This window comes from Parus major, chromosome 12, assembly GCF_001522545.3.
Source record: "Parus major isolate Abel chromosome 12, Parus_major1.1, whole genome shotgun sequence".
Taxonomy (NCBI): Eukaryota; Metazoa; Chordata; class Aves; order Passeriformes; family Paridae; genus Parus; species Parus major.
The window spans coordinates 6,207,743-6,227,564 of NC_031781.1; the positions used below are offsets into that span (position 1 = coordinate 6,207,743).

Here is a 19,822-nt window from a genome sequence, read left to right on the forward strand (position 1 = left end):
AAAAAAAAAAAAAAAAAAAAAGCCCAAAAAAAAAAGCTTCCAAAGGTGGCTCGTTCCCCGTGGGAGGCTGAGGAGGTTCCACCCCGCCCCGGGCAGCTCCTCGCACCTGGGAAACGGCCCCGCACGGCTGGACTTTGTGCTGGAGTGCATCAGACACTAAGCCAGACCCTGAGCCCCACGATTCTCCTGCTGAGACCCCAGATCTCCTCGCCCTGCTGCCAAAGCCAGCCTGAGGACACCGGATCGCATCACGGGACAGAGCCATGAGCCATCCCGGGCTCCCAGGGTAAGGGGATGGGGGGGCTGCGTGCCTCAGTTTCCCGTTCAATAGAGAGGCAGCCCCTGGGGTGACCTGCTGTGCCCCAGGACAGAGCAGGGGGTGCAGCCAGACCCGGGAACCCCTAGCCCAGGCAGCATAGGAGCAGACTCTCCCTGGCACTGCAGCTCCCGAGGCTCTGGAACTGCTGGGCTGCCCGTGTCTTTCCCCCTTCTGGGAAGGAAGGGGAAAGATATACGTTATGCAATTTATTTTATGTTGATTTTTTTAGAGCAGGTTCGTTGCTTTGAGGCCGGGAGGAGATTGGGGCGCCCCAGGCTCTGTCAAGTTTGGCTGGAGCAGCACATGGATTAGGTTGGCAGAGCGGGGGATGCGGCGAGCCAGAGCAGGATCACAAAGGGAGTTTTAATTAAAACCAAGCAGTGCCCCCGCAGCCCCCGAGGGGCCCCGGCACCCAGCACCCGCACCCCAGCGCCACGGGGCTCGCAGCCCGGGGACCCCCCCACCCAGCCGAGGGCAGGATGCTGAGCACGGGGGGTCCACCCGGGCACCGCAGCACCCACCCAGCACACGAGCCAAAGCGTGCCGGGGGCAGAACGCCGCCGTGCCTCAGTTTCCCCGCGTGGGAGACGATCCCCCAGGGGAAGCGGCGGTGCCGGCGCGGAGCCCGGTGGCGCATCCCCTGTCCCCTTCACCCGGCTTCTCTCCTCCTCCTCCTCCTCCTCGGGGGAAGGGGAGACGTCCCACGTGGGGAGCGGAGGGTGCCGGGCAGCCAAACCCCGAAACCGCAGCCCAGCCCGAGCCCCCAGCACAATTTGCCCACCAACCACACAAAAAAACCCCGCACTTCGGGTGCAGCGCCCGCAGCTGAGGCTCCCCAAGTCCCCACCCGGCCCCCGGAGGGGGGACCATGAGGACACCCCTCCGTGGTCAGCCCTCCCGTCCCGCAGCAGGTGCCCCCGGCCCGGCTCACCGCGGTAGGACAGGCGGAGCCGGGGCAGGCTGTGCCCCGCCGCCCAGAGCCAGCACAGCGACAGCGACACCGCCACCGCTGCCCGCATCCCGCCGCCGCGCCCTCGGCCGTCGGTGGCACCGAGCTTTTATGGGGCCGACATCCGACCGCCCCCGGCCCGCCCCGGCCCGCCCCGGCCCCGCCATACCCCAGCCCTGGGCGGCGGGGATGCGCGGGGGGACGGCCCCATCGCCCGCGGGGACCCTGAGAACTCCGCACACCCCCGAAGTGTCCCCTGTCAGCATCGCTTTAGGCCTTACTGCAGACCCCTTCCCCAGAAGTGGCCCTGCCAGCACCTCATCCCTGGGGATGGGGAGCAAGGGAGGGAAGCTCTGGTCCCCCGGCCTCACGCTCCTGGGGGAGTAGGGGAGGACAGACAGACCTGCCCCCCGAGAAGGATGCTGAGCGTCGTGTGATCTCCAAGCACCAGCAAGCACGCAGCTGTGAGGTCCCATCTCAGTGCCAGGTAAGCTGGGGACAGCAGGCCAACGGGGGAAGAGGACTGAGTAGGGTCCAGGGGGACACACATAGCACACACGGACAGGGCAGGGGATGCACCACTATCTGCCTGCAAAGGTGCCAGCACCCTGGGCAAGGATCCTGGCCAGCAAGGAGCCCATGGTACCCACACCACTCCCATGCCAACCTCCCCCAGGGCTGCTGGGCCATGGGATGTGGTTGTACGAGACCTCAGAGAATCCCTGCTCATCACGTGGCAGGTGTGTCCCGCATCCAAAAACCTTGGACTTCCCCCTGCACTGGATGGAGGGGAAGGAGCAGAGGAGCTGGTGACTTCTTCCTCGGTGCTTTGTCACCACCAGCCTCATCTCTTCCCCATCCCAGCACGGGGCAGCCTCATTATCCCCAGCCCCACAAGGGTTCCAGCAGCTCTCTTAAATAAAACGGAGGTCAGGAGGCCAGAGGGCCCTGGCTCACCCCCAGCCTTTTGTAGTGGAGCAGCTCTGGAAGTCTCCCGAGCAGTGTAAAACCACCCCAATTCGCTCAGTGGGCCCTTGGTTTCCCCAAGAAACCGCATGGCTGGGACAGATCCCACACCCCGGGGCGCTGGGGAGCCACACAGGGCTGGGAAGCAGCGGGGAGGAGATGCAGCCGATGGCAGCTCTGGCAGGTGAGCAGAGGTGCCTGCCCAGGCCCGCTGCTGCCTGCCCTGACCAGAGGGTCTGTGGAAGCTGTGGAAGCTCTGGAGGGAGGAAGGGAAGGAACAGATGAAGCCCAGCACCAGTGCCCCGAGGCCCATCAGGAGCAGAGGCCCCTCAGCCTGCCCGGGCAGGATCCTGCCCGCACTGCTGTCATGCAGGCAGTGAGCCCAGGGGAGGAGAAGCACCCCAGCAAACTGCACTGCATGAGGAAATCTGCAGTGCCTGGCTGAGACCCTGTGGGCAGCACCATCATGGACAGACAGACAGACAGACAGACAAGCCACCCTGCTCCAGGCTGTGCTTACCAAGGAGATTTATTGATAGGGAGGGTGGGCAGCACTGGCCCCAGCTCTCCCAGCAAGTGGGCAGGGAGGCAGGACAAGGCATGGGGAGGCAGAGTGGGGCACTGGCCAGCCCCTCACCACCCAGCCAGTGCAGTCAGAGATGGCACAGGAAGAGGCACTGACAACACCAGGAAAGGCTGGAGGCACCTGGGCATGAAGCTTTACTGGCACCTGGCCAAGGGGGACACAACCCTGCAGGTGTCACCATCAGGCCACCCCTGAACATAACCAACATAGCACGGTGCCATCCATCTAAATCCCCAGCACGTTATCACGTTTACGCTGTGCCCAGCCCCTGCCCCTCCTTTTAAAGCCTTGGGTCTCTCTGTTTGGCACCCCCTTCCTGCCCCTCGCTGGGCACTCAGCCCTCGGCGGGCAGCGGGGACACTGAGGCCAGGGCAGTCAGGAGACGGGCGTAGATCTCGATGCCCCGCAGGAAGACTTGCTCGTTCAGGAACTCGTTGTGGTCGTGGAGCAGCACTGGGGTGCGGTTCATGGGTGAAAAGCCAATAGCAGGGTGTCCTGCCTGGAGATGGGGAAACATGGTGTGAGGTCAGAGCTGGCATGGGCACCACATTGCTCCCTTTCACCTGGACACAGCTCCTGCTTGGGGCTGCAGGTCTCACCCCAGGTGAGGGACCTGTGGCAGGCTGGCACCACACTCACCGCTCGGATGTAGCGGCTGTCAGTGGCAGCTGGGAAGATCTCAAGCTTGAGCTGCAGCTTCCTATCAAGAGAGACCCTGTGTCAGCATGGACAGTCGAGTCCCCCGTCCTACTCACACCCCATGGGAAAAGAGACTGTGCCAGGACATCCCTCAGCCCTGCAGGACACTCAACCCCATCCCTTTTTGGGGGGCAACAGGGAGATGCTTTGGCAAATCACAGGGCTCCCCATCCCAGCCCCTGACATGACCTCAGAAACCCGTAGGGACCACCTGACTTCATGTCCCTGCCCTTCTTGGGGACACTACTTACATGTCCCTACAGACCCCACTGAAGGCCTTCCACCATGGGTCCGACTCCTCCGTGGAGGTGATGTGTTGGTCCATGCATTTCTGACAAGAGGGAGAGGGCAGATGAAGGGGCGAGGGGGTGGCACTTGGCAGAAGAGGGACAGGCACAATGTGCCCAGGTGGCTGAGATCCCTCACCTGGTGGAACTCATAGGTGACACCATCCCCGGCACCACGGCACCACGTGGCCACCTGTTCCTCGAAGGCCTGGGGCAGAGACCAGAGGAGGGGTGTGAGCAGGGTACCCTCATCCCACTCTTCTCCTGGGTGGGGCTGGCATGGTGCCCACCTTCAGGTCCACAGTGGGTGGGATGCGGATGTCGAAGCCAGCAGTCATCTCGGAGGGCACCACGTTGAAGGAGACACCCCCCTCCAGCATGGTCATGTTGAGAGAGGTGACATCCCCTAGGGTCAGGCTTGAGTCGGACTTGAGCCTTGGGGGATGCAAGGGACAGTCACTATCTGCCACCTGGGGAGAAGTGCTTCCCTGCCATCACCCAAAATGGGGAAACTGAGGCACAGGGCAGCAGTGCCAGATCACAGCTTGGCTTGAGATCCCAAAGGCCCCCTCCAGGACTGAACTAAGCCACTGCCATCCTGCTGCCCATCTCCTACCTCTGCTTCTCGCTCTCCCTGAAGGCCAGGAAGGAGCTGATGACTTTGTGCTGGGGAGGGAAAAGCAGTGGGTGAGGAGCAGCCCCATGGGCAGGTGCCTGGCAGCACAGAGCAGGCATGGGGAGTGCACAGGGGGTGCACAGGGGGTGCACAGGGGGTACCCCCTCTTACCATCTTCTCAGCCGCCGTGTTGCTGATGAAGCGGGACCCGTGCCCAGGGCTACCCATGCACTTCACCTTTATCCCTGCAGCAGCAGGCATAGAGGGAAGGGTTGAGCAGGAAGCCTGGGATAGCATCAGTGCCCAGGAGAGCCAGGGATAGGGCAGTGGACACACAGATACTCACACCATGGGCTCCTCTCGCCATAGAAAACGCTGAAGGTGTCAGATGGGCTGGCCAGGCCTGTGATGGGCACAGACAGGGGGTCAGTGAGGCATGGGGGTACCATGATGTGCCCCCTCTGCTCTGTCCTGGCAGTATTTTCCTCCAGGTCGGCATCGTGTGGGTCACTTCCCAGGGGAAGGATCCCCCAAGGGGGTCCCTGGAAGCATGTGGGATGCTGGTGCCTGGGGAGTGATGCCAAGGGGAGTGTGTGCCAAGAGGAGACACGTCCCTGTGCCAGCCCTACTGCTACTCACCCTCATCCATGGCAAAGCCCACGTTGAGTGCTTTGAACTCAGGGCGCTGCACGAACATCTCCATGCCCTTGTGTCCGCCCACCTCCTCATCTGTGGGGGAGAGCCCGGCGTGGAGGAAGGAACTGGGGCATCCCCCAGCCCACCACACCCAGTCCTCCTTCCATGCCAGCCTAGATGCCATCAGCACACCTGATGTCCTTGGACATGGAAACCTCTCCAGCCTTGAGCTAGGGGAGGTCGGTACCTGGGGAGCCTGGCTGGGTGGTGCCTGGCTGCCATGGGAGACTCCAGAGCACCACCCAGCTGCCAGCCCCTTCTGTACCTCCTGAGAGGGGACAGCCTGGGGACTCACCAGGCACAAAGGTGAGGTGGATGGTGCGGGCAAAAGATTTCCCTTCTGTCTTCAGCCTCCGGATGGCCTCAAGGTACCTTGCAAGGGAAGGTAGTGTACGGTCATTGTGCAGGAGAGGGGTTTGTGTGCTCTGAGCCACCTCAGGGCAGGTCAAGCAGTAGCACCTCTGGCCCCAGTGACCCTGGGGATAGTGGCATCCTGTCCTGCATCACTCAGAGACACCACCAGCACCGTGCTCACCCAGCAGGTGCAGAGCCCTCCACTCACTGGATGGAGACACACTTCATATCCTGGGCACCCCGGGCGTAGATGTTGCCTTGTGAGTCTTTAACTGCCTCGAAGGGCGGGTAGGTCCAGTGCTCCTGCAGGGAAGAGCGTCCACAATGGCAGAGGGGCACAGAGGGGACCAGCCCCACTCCACTCCATCCTCCTCTCCGTGCCCTTCCCACCCCTCCTCCTGTCCCAGCACCTCGAAGACAGGCACGACGTCGGTGTGGGAGTTGAGAAGGATGGAGCGCAGGCGGGGGTTTGTGCCCTGCCAGGTCAGGATCAGCACCACACGGCCCTGGCACACCTGTGGGATGAAGGCAGGATGTCACCAGGGTCCAGGATGAGGACAGAAAGCCTTAGACCAGCAGGCTGGAGCCAAAAAGCATCAGCTTGGGAAAAGTCTCTGGATGCCACCTGCCACCCCTTTCTCCACTGGGAAAGGGCAGGCAGCAGGAGCAGGCCTTCCTGAACCCCAAGAGCCAGACAAAGCCCGGCTGCAGGTGGCAAACCTAGCTGCCATTCAGAGGGGAGACAAACCCAGCATCTTCCCCTGGTGCCTGGGAGTCTCGCAGGACATCCTGCCCAGCAGGACAGCCCCAGCCAACGTGACACTGCCAGGTCCCCAGCTAATCATAGCACAGGCAGCTGCAAAGGTCAGCAGGGAACAGCCAGAACACTGGCTTAAGGAAGGGCTCAGGTCAGCAGAGGATTACAGGCAGAGGGGATTCACTCCTGTCCAGCTCTGCGTGCAGGCAGATGGATGGATGGGTGGACAGACTGAAGGCTGCTTCTCAGCTTGCTCACCTCCACTTTTTGGCAGGCCAAGCCCAGGTCGGTGCCCACACGCTCCAGAAAACGGACAGCCGCATCTGGAGGAGAGTGAGGATGCCCAGAGTTACGTCAGTTACATCATTGCAAACCCCCAGGGACCCCAAGGCACTGTGGGGTTCTCAGACCAAGGAAAGAGGTGACAAGAGAGGAGAAGTGCTGCAGGTTCTGGACACAAGAAGTGGCCATGAGCAGCTCATCACCATCCCTTTGGGGTGAGGACTTGGAAAATATGAAAAAAAAATAAATTGAAGGGGGGTGAGTTCAGGGGGAGTGTTTCTCCAGTGGAATTTAGGGATCTCCTCACCAGTAAAGTGCACTTTAGTGGGAAGACATAAATGTTATCAGAAGGAGACCTACACAGAAGGACATGCCCATCCCAGAGCCAGGGCAGCATGGAAAGGGGGGCAAGGGGCACAGGGCTAGAAGAAGCAAACAACAGCTCTGAGGGCACCTGAGATGTTCCTGTCCTAACCAAAGACACCAGCAGAGATAAGGCACAAAGGAGTTCGCTCCTTAACACCACAATCAAAACACCCCAGTACAGGACTTGGGCACATGGGTCCAAAGGTCAGAGCTGCAAAGCCGCATTACCCCATCCCCACATGGCTCCCCGTCCCGTCCCCCCAGTCCTCACCATAGTCAGGTTTAGGGTGGACAGTGTCAATCCTCAGGTACTCCCGGAAAAGTGTAACCGAGGGGTTCTCTGAGGCCCCCGTGCTCTTCCCGGGCTTCCCAGGTGCCATGTCTGGGCCCAGGGCTGCAAAGCTCTGGGGAAAGAGCTGCAAGATGGTTAATCACCCACTGGCCCCTCCAAAGTCCACCGGCATGCTTGGTCGTCATAGAAACCAAAGGACGATGGGACAAAGGTCTCGTGGGACTCCTGGGAGAGTCCCAGAGAAATGCCCCCCACTTGGGTACAGGGCAGGATGGGGTGTGCCCCCCACACTGGCCTGTCATTCTTCCCCCAAAGCACATGTTCCAGCCCCAGATATAGTGCCAGGATGGGCTACGATGCTCTGGAAAGGACTGAAATCCAGGGAAGGGCTAGCTGGGAGGAAAGGGGGACAAGTAGGTGGGGGAGTATGAAGGAGGGGAAAGGGAAGAAGGGTATGTTGGGTAGGGAGACATGGTAGTTGGGATTAGCCAGGGGTTAGAGGTTTGTGGGAATGCTGGGGGATGCAGGCAGGGAAGGCGGGATGCTGGTGTAAGGGGATGCAGGCAGGAAAAAGGGGCAACTGCCTGGCTAGCGGGTGCAGGAGAGCTGCAAGGAAAGGCTCTGGGGGTGCAGGGAAATGGGGGTGGTGAAGGGGGATGGAGTGTTAACAGAGGATAGAGGTACTGGGGGACCACATTAGGGTGACAGGGTACTGTGGGAGCTGTTTGAGGGAAGCTGGGTGGCTGGAGGAGCAGGAGGATGTGGGGTACTTCGGGGCACATGGGGGCTCAGCAGGAGGGGTGAAGGCAAGCACTGGGAGGGTAAGGGAGCAGAGGGTGCAGGGAGGCTATGGGGAGGTGCAGTGGGACTGTGGTTAGGGGTGCAGGGGTACGGTGTCTGGAGGTGCAAAGGGGCAGAGGTGGGGTACAGGGGTACCATGGCTGGGGTGCAGGCAGGGGGCACAGTGGGGTACAGAGGTTCTGCAGCTGGGATGCAGGGACACCATGGTTGGAGCTGTGGGCAGTGCAGGGTCCCGCGGGTAGGGCTGCAGGGGTACTGTGCTCAGGGGGGTAGCAGAGGGCAGGCAGGGCACCGTGGTTAGGGCTGCAGCAGCTGCGTTATTGGGGTGCAGGCTCAGCAGGGGCAGAGGGGTGCTGGATACCGTGGTTAGGAGTGCAGGGGGTGCAAGATACCGTGGTTAGGGGTGCACAACAGTGCGGCAAGGGAGTGCAGGGGAGTAGAGGAGAGGTGCAAGGGGGGGCGGGGGGTGCAGAGTACCTTGGCCCGGGCTTTAGGGGGGGCGAAGGCACCGGAGCACCCACCCGCGGGGTGCCGGGCGCTGCTGCCCGGCCCCGCTGCTCGGCCCCCCGCCGCCCCCGGCCCTACCTCAGCGCTGCTGCCGCCGGCGCTGCCCGCCCGGCCCCGCTCCGCTCCGCTCCGCTCCGCTCCGCCCCGCCGGCAGCAGCGGGCAGGAGGCGGGCAGGGGCGGGCAGGGGAGGAGCGGGGGACGCAGGAGGGGCAGGGTGCACGCAAGGGGCACCGTGCACCCTCCTGGCCCCACACTGGCGGCAGAGAGATGGGGCTGGAGCTCGAGGGGCCCCACGGCGCTTGGGGACACACGCAGACACCAGAGCAGCATCAGTTTATTGGCCTCGTGACAGACGACACCCTGTCCTGCCAGCAAGGGACAGTCCAGTCCCCTTCCCGCCACCCTGGGGATGTCCCAGGAGGGAGCAGCACTCCTCATGCCAGTCGCCTGTGCCTCCCAGTCTCTCGGACGCCCCAGTCCCTCTACTTGACAGGGAGGAGGCACCGCTCACTTCAGCTGGCGCAGGAAGCCCAGAAGAGCCTGGTGGAAGTCCTCTGGCTTGTCCAGGTAGCAGGCATGGCCAGCACCAGGCAGCACGGCCACACGGTGCTCAGGGAGGTGCTGGAGGTTCTGCAGGGCCTGGGGAGCCAGGCGGGTGTCACGGTCACCATACAGGATCAGGGTGGGTGTCTTGGTAAGGGGAGAGAGAAAACGAGCAGCTGTCAGAGGGGTAAATGGCCACCACTCCCCCTGGGCTGTGCCCACCTCCTCCCATCACCACAGCTGCAAAGCTGAGGGGAGGCAGGTGCCAGCACCCCCCTGAGCTGGGGGTCACAGGTCCTCCTCACTCACCCCAAAATAGTGCCACCCTCCACATCACCCTGCAGCCAGCTGGCCCACACGGCCTGCCAATACCTAGGACAGCCCCCAAGAGCCCAAAAACGCACCTGGACTCTCTGGTACTGCTCAGCAGTGTAGTCCTTGGTGCCCACGGGTGCGATGGGCACAAAGCCGGCCAGCCGGTCCCCGTACGCCAGGAGGAAGGGCAGGGCAAAGCGGCCGCTCATGGAGGGGCTGACGAGAACAGGCCTCTGCATGCCCAGCTCCTGGAAAACACGGTCCAGGAAAGTCCTCCGGCCCTGCGCTGTCACCGCCATCTCCAGCGGGGGCGAATCCCCATAGCCTGGTATGGAGAAGAGGACATAGGGTGGTCAGGGGGCATTGTGCCGCCTGCAATGGTCTCTCCTCACCAGGATTCAAAGGCTTGGCAAAAAATGGATGCTTGACAAAGCTCCAGGCTTGTACAGTCGCAGCCATCAAAGCCACAGGACACAGACAAATCCCAGGCACATTGCGCCAGGGATCACCAGTAACTATCCAGAGCCCTCCCTAAAGAGATCCAGAACCCAGCAGTGACTAAGGCAAGGGACAGGAGCTGCCCAAAGGGATCAGCTAAGCACAGTGCCATGGTCCTACCAGGCAGATCTATTGCGACCGCACGGTAGCCTTCTCCAGCCAGCAGCGCCAGCGTGCCCAAGGACTCCCACGTCTTGGAGGTGAACGCCTGGCCGTGCAGGAGCAGGACATCGGGCCTGCGAGGGGGAAGACAGGCAGGAAGGGGCTCAGGAAGGCTGCCATGCCTGCAGCGCCCGGCGACCACGGGGGCTGGTGAAGACCGAGCCCAGGGCCTGGCACCCCCCAGCTGCCGGCGGGCTGACCCACCTCCCGGGGCCGACAGCTGCTGCGGGAACCTCCCTGTAGAACACGGGGGGCTCTCCCGCAGCCATCCCCGTCCGCACGGTGCCGTTGGCCGCCCGCCAAGCCCGCTTGCCCTCTTCAGGCCGTGAGCGCCGGGCGGCCGGGAGCAAGAGGTACAGGAGCAAAGTGAGGAGCGCCCCGAGGAGCAGCAACCCCAACCGGCTGCGGGCAAGCAGCATGTCCGCTCCCGCTGGACACGGAGAGCGGCAGCGCGGGACTGCGGGACCCCAGCACCGCTGCTGCGGGGGAACAGGTCCCGGTCCTCGCTGCTCTACTCAGCTCGGGCCCAGCCCGAGCCCCCGGCCGGCGCTCACAGCCCCGTCAGCCCCGGCCCTGCCGCCCCCCGCCCGCCGCGCACGGCGCCGCTGCGCCCTCGGGCCCCGCCTGGTGGCAGCACGCGACACTACAGCCCCGAAGGACAACGGCCGGAGCCCCGGCTCGGGGGATCGGCCGGAGCTCGGCCAAGCTCGGCAGAGCTCTGCTATATTCGTCCAGGACTCGGCGGCTCTCGCCAGAGCTCGATCAGGGCTCGGGTTGGGCTCAGGCCGGCACGGGAGAGCTCGGCCTGGCTCGGTAGAGTTCGGATAGGGCTCGGTTTCGCTCGGGAAAGCTCGGCTTCGCTCGGCAAGACTCGGCTTCGCTCGGGAAAGCTCGGCTTCTCTTGGCGGGCCAGGGCTCGGCGAGGCCCGGCCCGGCGAGGCCCCAGCGATTCCCGGGGCCGCCCCGGACTTGCGCTTCATGAGGCGGTGCCGCCGTTCTCGTGCCCGCCCCGCCGGTCTTTGGCCCCGGGGCGCGGCACCCCCAGTCCCGTGGTGCGGCGGGGAGGAGGCGAGCGGCGGCCGGCCCCGTGTGCGGAGCAGCAGGTAAGGGCTGCAGGCCCAGCGCTGGACGGGGAAGCGGAGGCAGGGGCGGGCCGGTGAGGCCGCCTGGCACGTCAGTGACCCCGGCGGTGCCACCACAGTGAAGATGATGCCGGTGTGACCCCTCATAGCCCTCTTGCCTTCCTGCTGCCACCGGGCCTCGACAGCAGCAGAAGGCTTGTCAGCCCTCCCATTCCCACCTCTCGCCCCACTTAGCAGCACCCAGGCATGGCCACCCCTCGAGTCACCGAGAGCACCGTCACGGTGCAAGGACAGAGCCTCTTCTACCGCCAAGCTGAGCCAGCTCAAGTGCCGAAGCTGACCGTGCTGCTGCTCCATGGCATCCGCTTCTCCTCCGAAACGTGGCTGCAGGTGGGGACACTTGCCACGCTGGCTGAGAATGGCTACCGAGCCGTGGCCATCGACCTGCCGGGTAAGGTGTGGTGAGCACAGCCCAAGACTCAGGCAGGGTCACCTCCGGTTTGTGTGGCCAGGATGGCAACCCCGGTGTCCTGTTGTGCTGTGCTGGCTTCTCCCAGTCACTGAGGTGGTGTGGAGCCTGACAGGGCCACTTGTGTCTCCCATGATTCAGGGCTGGGGCGCTCGAAGGATGCTGTAGCCCCAGCACCCGTGGGCCAGCCAGCACCAGCAGCATTCCTGAAGGCAGTTTCAGAGGCTCTGTGCCTGGGTCCAGCTGTGGTGATCAGCCCATCGCTCAGTGGCATGTACTCGCTGCCCTTCCTCTTAGAGCACAGCCAGCTCTTCAAGGCCTATGTACCTGTGGCACCCATCTGCACTGAGAAATTCACAGCGAAGCAGTATGCCCAGATCAAAGTACGGCCTGGAAAGGCACTGGGGAGGTCAGGGAGCTGGGAGGGGATGGTGAAGAGGGGACCCTGCCACTGGGGTTGAGCAGGGGAAAGGCCAAACAGGCCAGAAAACCTGTTGTCACTGAAAGAGGGGAACGGGATGAATGAGGAATGTAAATGTGGGGTAGTGTGTGGTAAAGAGGGGATAATTGGAAACCCAGGAGTCTGAACTTCAGTTTATCTTTGTGATACTGGGTGGGGGTGAGGGGCAAGTGTCTCACCTCCAGGGTGTTCCTGCCAGAAGGAGTGAGTGCCTAGGTGACACTTGCAGACTCAAGGTGTATTTTCCCTCTACAGACCCCCACACTGATCGTGTACGGGGACCAGGATGTGGAGCTGGGGGAGACCAGTCTGAACAACCTGCAGCACCTCCCTGAGCACCAGGTGCTGATGCTGCAGGGTGCAGGACACGCCTGCTACCTGGACAAGCCCGATGAGTGGCACCGTGGACTCCTGGCCTTCCTGCAGAAGCTGAAGTGAGCAGGACTGGACCACAAGGCATGGGGATGTGGCCAGCCCACCCACCCCTCTGCCTGCACACACACCCTTGTGCCAACCCAGGTGCTCGGCTGGCACTCACACTGCACTGGCCCACACCAGCACTCACCTCTCTTGAGACCAAATAAAACCCTAAGCTCTGCCACTGCTTTCCTGCCACCTTCAACCTGCTTCTTTTCCACCTTTCCCACCTCCTTCCCCCATCCCTTTTTCCATGGCTGCTGTCCCACACAGGTTTGGGATGTGACAACAGGGAAGGTGCAGCCACTGAAGGATGGTACATTTGGGGATTGTGGAATGCCAGCCTCGCTGGAGCCCACCTGTCACTTCTGACAGGACCCTCATGAACCTCAGAGGGTGCTTAGGGAGCTCTGGGGCTGTGTTTGGGGACAGGTAGGTCCCCCAAGGTAGTGACATCCGTGTCCCCAGCTGGCCAGCCTCCTCGTCATCCTCCTCTTCCTCCTCCTACCCTTCCTGGCATTCACCCAAGTCCAGGGTAATCCACAGGGGCTTAAACGGGAACTGCCAGCCCTGGAAGGCTCCTGCCCACAGCAGCATCCGCTCAGCACCATGGGGAGGTGGGGGGCGATTTACCCAACGAGTGGCTGCCATGAACAGATGAGGGGACAGGCAGGGAGGCTTGACAGACAGGGGACAAGACCCCTGCCTGCCACCTGCCTTCTCTGCCTTTGGTGCTGCTGCACTGGGCACTCAGGGACGCAGATGGAGCCAGCAGCAGGGTGCCCCCCCAGTGCCCCCCCTTCCCCAAGCTTGCCTGGGCTTTAGCTGCTTATGCTAGGGCCCAGGAGGATTTAGTGGGGGAGGTAAGGGCGGGGGCATTTTTCTGTGGGTGCAGGATGCCCATGTGGGGGACATAAGGCAGTGCCAAGGGTGCAGAAGCTGGTCTCTGCCCTGGCAGTCCTGCAGGACTCCTGTCTGGAAGCATCCCTGACCGCCCCAGATGGCTCAGGTCCCCTGTTGCTGTCCCGACTCCCCCCACCCCCACCCATACAGGGGTGCCTCCTGCCCCTCCAGGCACCACCTCACAGCAGCAGCCGGGGATGCCAGTGGGCCTTGGGGTGCCAGCTGCCCCATCCCTGCCCGCTCCGGTGTCCTTGAGCCCTCGAGCCCTGCCAGCTGATCGGCTTCCAGGAAAAAAAACACGCAATTACAAAGAGGGGCGATGTGTGAGCCAAAGGGAGGGGGGCCGGGGGGGCCAGGAATGTCCCCAGCGGTGGCAGATGGCCTTACCCAGGGTGCATTGTTCCTTTTAGTGTCTCTTATCCGCTGTAATAGGATCCCGGAGGGAGGGATGTGGGAGAGGGGAAGAGCGAGGGGGGCCCCGGCGTGGACCGGGGTGGGGGCCGGGGCTGCCAGCTTGGCCCTGGCCTGTCAAGCGGCTCATTGTTCCTGCCCCGGGTGTCACTGGGCGCCGCCGGGGACAATGTGGCACTGAGGGGCGGCCGGCGGTGGAGGGACGAGGCGCACGGAAAGGTACCCGCCGGGCCCCACTCCCGCGGGGACCAGGGGGCTTGGGGCGGCCGGGAGGGCGAGAAGAGAGAGGTTTCCCCAGGGACGGGGTGGGGGCTTCCTCCTGTCTTCCTCCTTCCCTTTGTCACCCGAAGGTGCTCCGAAGGACGGGCGGTGCCCAGCTTGGTGGCTGTCCCAGTGCCAGCCATGGCAGGTGGCCTGTGCCCATCACCGGGGCCTTTGGCGTCCCTGCTAGCCTGGCTCACCTGGGAGAGAGCACCCCCCTGCCCGCAGCGTTGTCTGTGGCAGTGGGGGGGACACCCGTGGCCCTGCTGCGTTCCCCCGTCCCACCGCCATCCTCGTACTTCTTCCCCCGGCGGGGTCTTTTGTCCCTGGCGGATTCCTGCTGCCATTCATCCCTAGGGGGACTGGGGACCCCGGCCGGCTGCGCGTCCCTACCGGCACCCCGCACATCTCCGGATGCCGCGGGCCGGGGTCACATCCCTCCCCCTCCGCCCCACTTCAGGCTCCCCTGCAACAGGAACGGGAATTTCCCCCCCTTTTCAGTCTCTCTACCATTCTCCAGCCCGCGGTAGCAGGAGGGTGGACGGGGAGCGTTCAAACCACCCCGGGGGTGCGAGGCATAGAACCCCCCCCCCCCCGTTACCCTGATGCAGGAGATGTGCTGGAGCGGTGACGAGTCCTGCCAGCACCTAAAATAGCCGGGCCCCCCCCGCCATGCCCGCGGACGCGGCCCCAGCCTCAACACGGGTGCTTTGTTTCAAAGCTGCTTGGCATCGCCCGGCTTGCCGGGAGCCAGCGGTGCCGCAGCCGCCCACCCGGGCCCGGACACACAGTAATTGTCCTTCTCCCGAGGGCCCAGGCCGCCCACGGCCACCCGGGTACAGGGTCCGGGGGGCCCTGGGGTGCTCTGGGAGGGGACACGGTGCAGCGGTATCAGTCAGCAGGCATCACGTTGTGGTTTGGTTGGGATGGTCCCCATCAGGGAGCTTGCCTCAGTGTCCCCTGGGGCTTTGTGGGTGGGCAGAGGGAGAGAAGGAGGAGAAAGAAGGTGGCTTGCATAGCCTGTGAGACCACCCAGGCCACCTCTGCTCTCCCCACTCCAGCAAGCATCTGCAAACAGAACCCTATCCCATAGGCATGCTCCATGCACCTTGCCTCCTCCCCCTGCATCCATCCAGCTCCTGGCTTTGTGCAGCACAGACTGAAGGCAGCTCAGGCAGACACAGAGCAGTGGGCCCCTTTTGGGGGTGCAGGGTGTCTGTGGGGTGCCATGAGGCCATGTGAGCCTTGCTTGCCGGAGGATGGCACAGCGATGCCTCTGCCTCGGTTTCCCCATTTCCCAGCCATAGGATAGTAAAGCTGCAGATCTGGGGGTAAGGGGGTTAGCTGGGGCATCCCCCCTTTCTGAAGAACATCATGTCCCACAGATTCATCCTGCCCTCCCGCCATGGCATCGCCAGACGGAGCCAGTGGCGTGGGTGGCAGTCCCGAGGAGACAGAGCTCAGCATCACCCTGACCCTCCGCATGCTCATGCACGGCAAGGTAATGGCAGGGGGCTCAGTGCCACTGGGGGGTCAGCAATGTCTGGGGTGAGGGGCCACACTGGAACTCCAGCTCCTCACCATGCCCTGTTTTCTTCCCCTGCTCCCAGTCTCCCCTGGGAATAGCATTCCCAGAAGGATTTCTTTCGACATCCTAAGCCAGGGAGGGGCACATTCCCATGCCCCAGTGTCACTAGTTAAGTCACCCAGTGTCCCTGGGGCAGGATCTGCCTGTTGCCAGGCTGTGAGCAGAGGAGGGGATGTGGCAGGCAGGGAGCTGCCTCCTGACAGTGCCACTTCTTCTCTGCCTTTGCAGGAGATTGGCAGCATCATCGGCAAGGTAAGATTTGGGGTCCTGTGTGTTGCCAGCCCTTGGCTCCCCTGGACCTGACCACACACCCTATTCCTTTACCTGCAGAAAGGAGAGACTGTTAAGAGGATACGAGAGCAGGTAAGGGCATAGTGGTGGGCTGCCAGGTCCTGCTGCCTGTCATGCCTGTACCTGGTGGCTCCCATGTGCCTGCCCCGATAAATCCCAGGTGGAACCAGGGAAAACAAAGCAACACCCCAGGGAAGGCTGCCTGGGGCAGGTGGGAGGGGCAAGGCTCAGGCTCAAAGGCATCAATCTCCTCCTATGAGGCTATTCCTGGGGGAAGTCATGAAGCATAGGGCTTGTGACATCCCTAATGGGGTGTGACACTGTCCCCAGAGCAGTGCACGAATCACTATCTCAGAAGGGTCCTGCCCCGAGCGCATCACCACGATCACTGGCTCCACCGATGCTGTCTTCCGCGCTGTCTCCATGATCGCCTTCAAGCTGGAGGAGGTAGACAGCCCTCCTAAATCCCTGCCAGGTGCCCCCAAACCTGGGAGAACCTGGGGGTCTGACACTGCATCCTACATCCCTCACAGGACCTGGGAGCAGGGGGCGATGGGGTGTCAGCAGGCAGAGCACCGGTGACCCTGCGCCTTGTCATCCCCGCCAGCCAATGCGGCTCCCTCATCGGCAAGGCAGGAGCTAAGATCCGGGAGATCCGGGAGGTGAGGCTGACGGTTGCCTGGATGTGGGATCCCCTTTTCCCCCTGGAAGTACAGAGGCCTGGGTGTGAGGGCTGCCACAGTCCTGCAGGGGCTGAGGGAGGTGGTGCAGGAGAGGGTCCATCACTCTTGCAGGTCCTGCAATGGTCCCTGGGGGCTCAGGAGTGGAACAGGGGAGGTGTGAGCTGCTGAGCCCTGGCAGGGGAATGCCAGCATCTCTTTGCTTCCTGCAGAGCACAGGGGCACAGGTGCAGGTGGCCGGTGACTTGCTGCCCAACTCTACTGAACGAGCTGTAACCGTCTCAGGGGTGCCAGACACCATCATCCAGTGCGTGAGGCAGATCTGCGCTGTCATCCTGGAGGTACCTGCCAAGCCCCATGCCCAGCCCAGGGGGCATCTGCTACCCAGCTCCCCCTCCCCAGGGCTTCCCATGCCCATCTGGACTCAAATACCAGGGTCCCCCTGTGTGGAAACCTATTGGAGCACCCTGCCTTCATAGTGCTGGGGGCTGTGCCCAGCTTGCTGGGGGCATAAGGGGGCAGAGGGTCCTTGGGGCTACAGGGGCATTCAGCTTCATCTCTCATCTCCTCCACCTCCTTCCTTCTGTCTCCAGTCGCCTCCGAAGGGGGCCACCATACCCTACCACCCTGGTCTCTCCCTGGGCACCATCCTGCTCTCTGCCAATCAGGTAAGAGGCCACAGCATCTCTGAGAGCATGAGGTGGCCAGGAGGACAGCCTCTGACAGCAAGGGGCAACTCTGGTGGGCTCAGGGTAGTCTCTGCCCCAGAGGGGAGCAACCTGAGACAATGGTCCCCACCTGGCTCCCCACTGATGCCACTTTTTTCTCTCTCAGGGCTTCTCCATGCAGGGCCAGTACAGTGGGGTCTCTCCTGCAGAGGTGAGTCTGTCCCTGCAGCAATGGGGTCAGTGCCCACACAGATGTGTGCTGCTGGGAATGCCTGACTTGGGGGGCACTGGGGCACAGCTGACCTCTGCCATCACCCCTAACACCACCTTCCTCCTCTTCGCACTGTTCGGGCAGGTGACAAAGCTGCAGCAGCTGTCAGGGCATGCGCTTCCCTTCGCCCCCCTGGGCCATGCACCCACCATGATGCCAGGTGAGCATCTCCCATGCTCCCCCAAGGCTGGGTGTGCCCCTCCTGATCCACCCTGACATCTGGCCCTGATGAAGAGATTTCCCTCCTCGGCACCCTTTCCAGTCCCAGCCTCTCCAGCATGTCTACCTGCCCCTCCAGCACAACCTTGTCATTGTTTTCCTGGGGTCACTGCACCCACCAGTGCTCCCCAGTCCTGCAGTGGGAGAGCACCGGCACCAAATTATGGCTTGTGTCTATGTCCTGTCCTCCCTTCCTCTCCACAGCAATCCATGAGGTTTGTCACCAGGGCTACTCACCATTGCAGTATGGGGCTGGCATAGAGGCACAGAGCTACTGGAGACCTGCCCCTTCATTGCTGACATCCTTGTCTCTCTCTCCAGGCCTGGATGCCAACTCCCAGAGCAGCTCCCAGGAGTTCCTGGTGCCCAATGATGTATGTATTGGTCTGGGAATGACAAGGGGGATCACATCTTGTCCCCACCCATGTGAACCATCCCAGAGGCACTTTGCAGAGGCCAGCACCCACTGACCCACACAGTGGAGGCTCTGCCAGAGCTTAGGAGCAGGAGGGGGTAGCTGGGACAGAAGAGGAAACTGAAACACAGGACAGGAGGGAAGAGTTTGGGCAATGCCAAGGAAAGGCATTGGCATGTGGCACAATGCCAGCAAGAAGGTCTTAAATGAGACCAAAAAGCAAGGTTTGCCCAAGGAAAGCATTGCCCTGCCCTCCCAATGCCTTCCACAGTTTCACCTCTGAGGTGCAGGGGATGTCCAGGTGAGCCCCTTGGAGCTCCCTGCTTGGCAAGACTGCTCTGGCTGCTCCTGGCTCACCCCCTCCCTGCCCCTTCAGCTCATCGGCTGCATCATTGGCCGGCACGGCAGCAAGATCAGCGAGATCAGGCAGATGTCAGGTGCTCACATCAAGATTGGCAACCAGACTGAGGGCTCCAGCGAGCGGCATGTGACCATCACAGGGACCCCTGTCAGCATCACCCTGGCTCAGTACCTCATCACAGCCTGGTAGGTGTCAGCCTGGAGGGGGGACTCACACTGGGTGCTAGTGAGGGTTGGCTCTTCTCCAGCACCTCAAGGCAGCTTTTGGAGGATACCCCCACCACAGCATCCTCAGGAAGGATGAGCTGGGTGCTGCTACCTGAGGTGGTAGGTGCAGGACCTGAGACCCACCAGATTTGAGGCCCAGCTTTTCAATCCTGCTCAGTGCGATACCCAGAGTGTACCATGGACACGAGCCAGAAGGGATGGGGCACACAGTTCCTGCACCCTAAGACTGTGGGGGGAGAGCCACTCTGTCACCATGGTACTAACCATCATCCTCTCTTGCTTCCCCAGCTTAGAGACTGCTAAATCTACCTCCCAGGTGCCACCAGGCCCTGGCTCCATGGACCTCGGCATGGGCTTTTCCCAGCCCCTCGCTCCAGGCTCTGGTGCAGCACTTCCCACTGTCGCCCCAGCCCCCCCGGCCCTGCTGGGCACCCCCTACGCCATCTCCCTCTCCAACTTCATTGGCCTGAAGCCAGTGTCCTTCCTGGCGCTGTCCCCATCCTCTGTGGCAGGTCCCAATGGTGGCAACACCACCTACACGACCAAGATCTCGGCGGCCAACGGCACCAAGAAAGCTGACCGGCAGAAGTTCTCGCCCTACTGAACCCCACTGGTGGGTGGGCCAGGGGGTCCGAGGTGCTACTCAGTATCAGGGACACCTTCCTGCCCCCCACCCTGACCTCAGCCTCTGTCAGGTGCCCCATGTCCCCCACCCCAGGGAAGGGAAGGGTCTTTCTGACGTCTTCAGACGATGCCTGCTGGAAGAAGGGGCTATTTTGTTGCCTGCTGCCCATCCCAGCAGCACTGCACCCCCCTCCCTGATTTTCTGCACAGAGACCATGTGTCCTGGTATCGGGTGGGGGGCCTGTCCCTGCCAGCCTAGGGTCCCTTCTCCCAGTGCCCTGTGCTGCAGGACCCCTGCTTCCTGCTCCTCACCCTGCCTCCTCTGCCATCCTGCTCATGCCCACACTCCATCTGGCACCCAAAAGCCAGGCCCCACTGGATGAGGACTGCCTGGCCTCTCCAGGCCCCTTCCACTGGCTCTGGTGGGGGGCTCTCCCTGGGCCACCCTGGGGCAATCGCCTCCCAGCAACCCCATCCAA

General features: G+C 62.6%; 5 protein-coding genes across 8 annotated transcripts in view; 2 read left to right on the forward strand and 3 right to left on the reverse strand.

Moving 5' to 3' along the window:
• Nucleotides 1–1,364, reverse strand: part of SEMA3G (semaphorin 3G) — an 11,968-nt gene extending 10,604 nt beyond the window's left edge. The window contains exon 1 of the mRNA XM_015641432.3: nt 1,251–1,364. Within this exon, the coding sequence (XP_015496918.1) occupies nt 1,251–1,338 (88 nt within the window). The 5' untranslated portion in view covers nt 1,339–1,364. The remainder of the gene's footprint in view (nt 1–1,250) is intronic.
• A 1,378-nt stretch (nt 1,365–2,742) lies between these two features.
• LOC107210075 (aminoacylase-1) lies at nt 2,743–8,643 on the reverse strand. Of its 3 annotated transcripts, none has more exons than XM_015640443.3 (15): nt 8,556–8,643; nt 7,149–7,293; nt 6,488–6,552; nt 5,883–5,987; nt 5,681–5,775; nt 5,414–5,490; nt 5,062–5,151; nt 4,769–4,825; nt 4,594–4,667; nt 4,423–4,472; nt 4,097–4,241; nt 3,946–4,014; nt 3,771–3,850; nt 3,460–3,520; nt 2,743–3,319 (listed from the first exon to the last, which is right to left on the reverse strand). In XM_015640443.3, exons 2-15 carry the CDS (start codon nt 7,255–7,257, stop codon nt 3,155–3,157), a joined length of 1,242 nt encoding a protein of 413 aa, XP_015495929.1. In that variant the 5' UTR covers nt 7,258–7,293; nt 8,556–8,643; the 3' UTR covers nt 2,743–3,154. The 3 variants fall into 3 exon arrangements, with proteins under 3 accessions (XP_015495929.1, XP_015495931.1, XP_015495930.1); XM_015640445.3 differs by having other exon boundaries at nt 7,149–7,281; nt 8,556–8,587; XM_015640444.3 differs by lacking the exon at nt 8,556–8,643 and adding an exon at nt 8,448–8,543.
• A 151-nt stretch (nt 8,644–8,794) lies between these two features.
• ABHD14A (abhydrolase domain containing 14A) lies at nt 8,795–10,533 on the reverse strand. Its single transcript, XM_015640448.2, has 4 exons — nt 10,201–10,533; nt 9,955–10,070; nt 9,426–9,661; nt 8,795–9,168 (listed from the first exon to the last, which is right to left on the reverse strand). Exons 1-4 carry the CDS (start codon nt 10,413–10,415, stop codon nt 8,986–8,988), a joined length of 750 nt encoding a protein of 249 aa, XP_015495934.1. The 5' UTR covers nt 10,416–10,533; the 3' UTR covers nt 8,795–8,985.
• Nucleotides 10,534–10,748: 215 nt separating this feature from the next.
• Nucleotides 10,749–12,613, forward strand: LOC107210076 (protein ABHD14B). Of its 2 annotated transcripts, none has more exons than XM_015640447.3 (4): nt 10,749–11,099; nt 11,316–11,529; nt 11,689–11,930; nt 12,263–12,613. In XM_015640447.3, the coding sequence occupies exons 2-4, from the start codon at nt 11,325–11,327 to the stop codon at nt 12,443–12,445; spliced, it is 630 nt and encodes a 209-aa protein (XP_015495933.1). In that variant the 5' UTR covers nt 10,749–11,099; nt 11,316–11,324; the 3' UTR covers nt 12,446–12,613. The 2 variants fall into 2 exon arrangements, with proteins under 2 accessions (XP_015495933.1, XP_015495932.1); XM_015640446.3 differs by having other exon boundaries at nt 10,754–11,099; nt 11,313–11,529.
• Nucleotides 12,614–13,793: 1,180 nt separating this feature from the next.
• Nucleotides 13,794–19,808, forward strand: PCBP4 (poly(rC) binding protein 4). The gene is made up of 13 exons (XM_015641374.3): nt 13,794–13,957; nt 15,385–15,500; nt 15,816–15,839; nt 15,918–15,950; nt 16,209–16,325; nt 16,412–16,540; nt 16,771–16,899; nt 17,152–17,226; nt 17,393–17,437; nt 17,582–17,657; nt 18,038–18,090; nt 18,508–18,677; nt 19,008–19,808. Exons 2-13 carry the CDS (start codon nt 15,405–15,407, stop codon nt 19,321–19,323), a joined length of 1,263 nt encoding a protein of 420 aa, XP_015496860.1. The 5' UTR covers nt 13,794–13,957; nt 15,385–15,404; the 3' UTR covers nt 19,324–19,808.
• Nucleotides 19,809–19,822: the final 14 nt, after the last annotated feature.